General features: G+C 50.9%; 1 protein-coding gene across 1 annotated transcript in view; it reads left to right on the forward strand.

The window, feature by feature from the left end:
• Positions 1-384: 384 nt before the first annotated feature.
• Positions 385-4381, forward strand: part of LOC144696326 (ubiquitin carboxyl-terminal hydrolase 47-like) — an 83046-nt gene continuing 79049 nt past the window's right edge. Inside the window, exon 1 of the mRNA XM_078567543.1 lies at positions 385-459. Coding sequence (XP_078423669.1) covers positions 385-459 — 75 coding nt within the window. The remainder of the gene's footprint in view (positions 460-4381) is intronic.

The raw sequence follows: 4381 nt of genomic DNA on the forward strand, positions 1-4381 counted from the left end.
CCCCCTGAAGGTTTTGCTCTTCTCCTACTTCCACTGTCTTCCCGAGGCTGCACCCCAGCAGTGACTCACAGCACAACTCCACTGCCTTTTCAGCCCTCCAGAGCTTCTCTCAAGCCCACACGACTTGGAGCCTGCCAACAGCAGCACTTTGGCTGCTTGGAGCCTCGATGTACTTCTCCCCAGTAGTTCCTCCTAGTGGTAGTCTCCTCCTGATGGTCTCCCCACTGTGGCTCCTTTCCCAGTGATGTTCCTCCGTAGGTCCTCTCTCTCTTTCTGTGGGACCTCTCCCTGGGTCTCCCCCCCGCCCCCGTCCCCTTTGTGTATTCACACCACCAGTGTCAGGATGGCTGAGCCTTTTAACTAGAAAAATACCTTAAACAGAGCATGCTTCTGTCACCCTGCCGTGCTCGGAACTTAGGCCTGCTAGGAAGTGGAGTCTTCGCCCGAGACTGGACCAAGGTCAGTTTCCATTTCTTGACAAGACCAAACGACTCTTGTCTGGAATACTTTGGGTTCCAAAGAAGAGTCATACTGGACTCCAAGCATTAACTTTGTTTCCCTCTTCACAGATGGTGCCAGACCCACTGACTTTTTCCAGCACTTTCAGGTTTTATTACAGATTTCAAGTATTTTGCTTTTTATTTTTGCAAAATAAAACTTTCACTCAGTGAATTGGCAAGAAAATCAAAACTTTTCCAAAATATCTCAAACCTGTGGACACGCAATGGCAGTAAAATGTTTAACTCATTGAGATTACGACTATTTGTGAGAAAAGTCAAAATGTTTCAAAAACGACTCACCATTTTTTTGGGGGGGATTCATAAATATCAGTACCTCTCAAAAAGACGTTGAACACAGTGAAGATAAGCACGTGTTTAAAAAAAAAATTCAAAACTTTTCAAGCAAGATTTGTACATTCATGAAAATCATAGATCACAAAAGAATGTTGGTGCTTTCTGCAAGAAAATCAAAAATGTTTCAAAACTGACAATTTTTGAGGGGCAACTGGACCAATAGCAGTAGGTCAAAGTCACATTTACCTTAGTAAGATAAATAAACTTTCCAAGAAAATCAGAGCATTCAAAAAAAATGGTGTTACATCACGACATTTTACAAAGAAAATAAAAACCTTTCAAGAATGTTTTTGGTCATTCATAAAAATGGTAATTTTTAACTCAATTTAACTCAGTGAGATAAACACATTTTGAAAAAAATCAAAACCTTTTGAGCATGATTCAATTTTTGACACAGAAAAAAATGCAGAACCAAAAAATGTTTAACTCTGAAATAAGCAATTTTTGCAAGGACGTGAAAACTTCTCAAATATGCCACAAAAATTGTTGGACCTTCAAAAAGGTATACGGACATCACAAAAATGTTGAAGCCAGTGACATAAGCACATTTTCCCAGAAAATCAAAACTTTTCAAAAGCAACTTGATTTTTGTGTTTATGTTCATGAAAAAAAGTAAACAGAACAGCTGTTAATTCAGTGTGATAAGCACTATGTGCCAGAAAATCAAAATAACCACCTTTTTGTACCTTCATAAAAAATAGTAAATAACAAACAAAGTTACTTCAGTGAGAGAAGCATCTTTTGCCAGAAAAGCAAAAATGTTCACAAATGACTCATTTTTGAGAATAGTCATAAATATGACCATACATATCAGAGAAAAGTATTACTGCAGTATTACTGCAGTCAGCTACGCACATTTTGCAGAGACATAAACACAAAACTGTTAACTCGGTGCGATAAGCACTTCTTACCAGGAAATAAAAACTTCTCTAAAACAACTTTTTTTTGGACAGTCACCAAAAATGGGAGTGAACCAGCTTCACCTCCCCTATCACCCTCCCCATCACTCCATCTCCCCCTCACTCCCTATCACCCTCCCCATCACTCCCCTATCACCCTCCCCATCACTCCATCTCCCCCTCACTCCCTATCACCCTCCCCATCACTCCCTATCACCCTCCCTATCACTCCATCACCCCCTCACTCCCCATCACCCTCCCCATCACTCCATCACCCCCTCACTCCCCTATCACCCACCCCATCACACCATCTCCCCCTCACTCCCCATCACCCTCCCCCTCCCTCCATCTCCCCCTCACTCCCTATCACACTCCCCATCACTCCCCATCACCCTCCCCATCACTCCATCTCCCCCTCACTCCCTATCACCCACCCCATCACACCATCTCCCCCTCAATCCCTATCACCCTCCCCATCACTCCATCTCCCCCTCACTCCCTATCACCCTCCCCATCACCCACACCATCACTCCATCTCCCCCTCAATCCCTATCACCCTCCCCATCACTCCCCATCACCCTCCCCATCACTCCATCTCCCCCTCACTCCCTATCACCCTCCCCATCACCCACACCATCACTCCATTACCCCCTCACTCCCTATCACCCTCCCCATCACTCCATCTCCCCCTCACTCCCCATCACCGTCCCCATCACTCCATCTCCCCCTCACTCCCTATCACCCTCCCCATCACTCCATCTCCCCCTCACTCCCCTATCACCCTCGCCATTACTCCAGCTCCCCCTCACTCCCCTATCACACTCCTCATCACTCCATCTCCCCGTCACTCCCCTATCACCCTCCCCATCACTCCATCTCCCCCTCACTCCCCTATCGCCCTCCCCATCACTCCATCTCCCCCTCACTCCCTATCACCCTCCCCATCACTCCCCATCACCCACACCATCACTCCATCTCCCCCTCACTCCCCTATTACCCTCCCCATCACCTCCATCTCCCCCTCACTCCCTATCACCCTCCCCATCAACTCCATCTCCCCCTCACTCCCTATCACCCTCCCCATCAACTCCATCTCCCCCTCACTCCCTATCACCCTCCTGCATCACCTCCATCTCCCCCTCACTCCCTATCACTCTCCCCATCACTCCATCTCCCCCTCACTCCCTATCACCCTCCCCATCACCTCCATCTCCCCCTCACTCCCTATCACCCTCCCCATCACCTCCATCTCACCCTCACTCCCTATCACCCTCCCCATCACCTCCATCTCCCCCTCACTCCCTATCACCCTCCCCATCACCTCCATGTGCCCCTCAATCCCTTATCACCCTCCCCATCACCTCCATCTCCCTCTCACTCCCTATCACCCTCCCCATCACTCCATCTCCCCCTCACTCCCCATCACCTTCCCCATTACTCCATCTCCCCCTCACTCCCCATCACCCTCCCCATCACTCCATCTCCCCCTCACTCCCCATCACCCTCCCCATCACCTCCATCACCCCCTCACTCCCTATCACCCTCCCCATCACCTCCATCTCCCCCTCACTCCCTATCACCCTCCCCATCACCTCCATCTCCCACTCACTCCCTATCACCCTCCCCATCACCTCCATCTCCCCCTCACTCCCTATCACCCTCCCCATCACCTCCATCTCCCCCTCACTCCCTATCACCCTCCCCATCACCTCCATCTCCCCCTCACTCTCTATCACCCTGCCCATCACTTCCATCTCCCCCTCACTCACTATCACCCTCCCCATCACCTCCATCTCCCCCTCACTCCCTATCACCCTACCCATCACCTCCATCTCTCCCTCACTCCCTGTCATCCTTCCCATCACCTCCATCTCCCCCTCACTCCCTATCACCCTCCCCATCACCTCTATCTCCCCCTCACTCACTAGCACCCTCCCCATCACCTCCATCTCCCCCTCACTCCCTATCACCCTCTCCATTACTCCATCTCCCCCTCACTCCCCATCACCCTCCCCATCACTCCATCTCCCCCTCACTCCCCATCACCCACCGCATCACTCCCCATCACCCACACCATCACTCCATCTCCCCCTCACTCCCCATCACCCTCCCCATCACTCCCCATCACCCACACCATCACTCCATCTCCCCCTCACTCCCCATCATCCTCCCTATCACTCCCCATCACCCTCCCCATCTCCCCCTCACTCCCCATCACCCACACCATCACCCCATCTCCCCCTCACTCCCCATCACCCTCCCCCTCACTCCCCATCACCCTCCCCATCACTCCATCTCCCCCTCACTCCCCATCACCCACACCATCACTCCATCTCCCCCTCACTCCCCTATCACCCTCCCCATCACCTCCATCTCCCCCTCACTCCCTATCACCCTCCCATCACCTCCATCTCCCACTCACTCCCTATCACCCTCCCCATCACCTCCATCTCCCCCTCACTCCCTATCACCCTCCGCATCACTCCCCATCACCCACACCATCACTCCATGTCCCCTCACTCCCCATCACAAAAACTTTATTAAAATTTTTAAAAACCTACGTGAAACCTCATCCCGCCCGTGGATGAGATTTCATGCTTTTTCTAATTCCCGCCGGGGCTCCTGGCC

The sequence above is a fragment of the Cetorhinus maximus genome, chromosome 22 (assembly GCF_964194155.1).
Source record: "Cetorhinus maximus chromosome 22, sCetMax3.hap1.1, whole genome shotgun sequence".
Taxonomy (NCBI): domain Eukaryota; kingdom Metazoa; phylum Chordata; class Chondrichthyes; order Lamniformes; family Cetorhinidae; genus Cetorhinus; species Cetorhinus maximus.